This window comes from Rhea americana, unplaced genomic scaffold (assembly GCF_003343005.1).
Source record: "Rhea americana isolate MKP2758 unplaced genomic scaffold, rheAme1 scaffold_7, whole genome shotgun sequence".
NCBI classification, from domain to species: domain Eukaryota; kingdom Metazoa; phylum Chordata; class Aves; order Rheiformes; family Rheidae; genus Rhea; species Rhea americana.
In genome coordinates this window covers 2,649,300-2,650,564 of record NW_028186867.1, presented here as the reverse complement: position 1 = coordinate 2,650,564, position 1,265 = coordinate 2,649,300, and the positions used below count along the sequence as shown (strand labels likewise).

The 1,265-nt window shown below is 65.8% G+C and overlaps 1 protein-coding gene across 1 annotated transcript in view; it reads right to left on the bottom strand.

The window, feature by feature from the left end:
- ANOS1 (anosmin 1) overlaps nt 1-1,157 on the bottom strand; it is a 128,226-nt gene extending 127,069 nt beyond the window's left edge. The window contains exon 1 of the mRNA XM_085321472.1: nt 837-1,157. Within this exon, the coding sequence (XP_085177598.1) occupies nt 837-1,034 (198 nt within the window). The 5' untranslated portion in view covers nt 1,035-1,157. The remainder of the gene's footprint in view (nt 1-836) is intronic.
- Nucleotides 1,158-1,265: the final 108 nt, after the last annotated feature.

Below are 1,265 nucleotides of genomic sequence, written 5' to 3'. Positions count from 1 at the left end.
ACCAGCGCCTCCCCCAGCCCGCCTCGAGGTGTCCGCCCGGCCCGGCCCGGCTCGGCTAGCCGAAACGCAGGCACCAAGCAACTCCTGCTGCAGCTCAAACAGGGCACGCTTGGCTTTTCTTTCCGATTCTTTTTTAAGTCGAGTTATCCTTAAATTTTCTCTCTCAAAGCAGCCTTTATGCCAACACCTTAGCCCTCAGAGCCGCTCTGCGCGTTTATGCGAGTAGTTCTCGTTTCTAATTCACAGGGAGGCACAAGGAAAGCAAGAAGCGCGTCCCCCACTTAGTCCCCTTCACGTTGCAGAGGCGTGCTATCCCGAAAGGTGGAGGTGGCTCCGTTTCCTCCCGGGCGGGCGATCCCCCTCGGAAAGGGGCTGGGAGAGAGGCAGTCCGGACAGGTTTCCATCGTCCCTCCGCGCCGGGTCGGCTAAACGCCCGCACCAGGCAGCGCAGGTGAGGCGGGCAGCGGGGAAAGGTGCACGGCCGGAGGCGAGCAGCGACGGGCGCGTTARCTGCTCTCGCGGCTCCACCTCTCTCTCTCTCCCTCTCTCCCAGCGCGGTCCATTTTGTTATTTTATTCCCCCAGCTTCACCCCATTTCCCCATCCCGCCAGGCACATGTGTGTCCCTATCACGCCTTGCCCCCGCCCTCACCATCCAGGACATCGGAACCGAGCGTGTTCCTGCGCATCGCTCTTAATAAATAAATAAATGAATAAAACTCAAACTTTCCGAGCGGCTTAGCGACGCGAAGCGCCTGGAGCAGCGGCAGGACGTACAGCCCTCGCACCTCGGCGGAGCCGCCGGCGGGGCGTCCCTCGGCAGCGCCGTGCCCCTACCTGGAAATGCTTGAAGAAGGCGGAGATGCGGGTGATCTGCAGGCTCAGGCACCTGGAAGCGCATCTGGCCGCCGAGAAAGCCTCGTCCTGCTTGCGGGCAGCGGCGGCCGCGCCAACCGCCGGCGCGGCGGGGCTGCCGCAGGCGGCCGTTACCCAGAGCAGCAGGGTCAGGGACGCGCCGGGCGCCCCGCGCACCATCGCGCCGTGGGGAGCGGGCGGCGGAGCGGCAGCGGGCGGCGGCGAGCAGGCTCCCGCTCGCCGAGCGGTGCCGGGCTGCACTGGGGGCAGAAACCTCCGCGCCGCGGAAACTAAACAAGAAAGTTCAATCGCTCAACTCCGCTCACCCCCGCCCGCTCCCTCCCGGCCCACACGCCTCCCCCGTCGCGGCAGGGGCGGGCCGCGCCTGACAGCCGGCTGCGCCATTGGCTG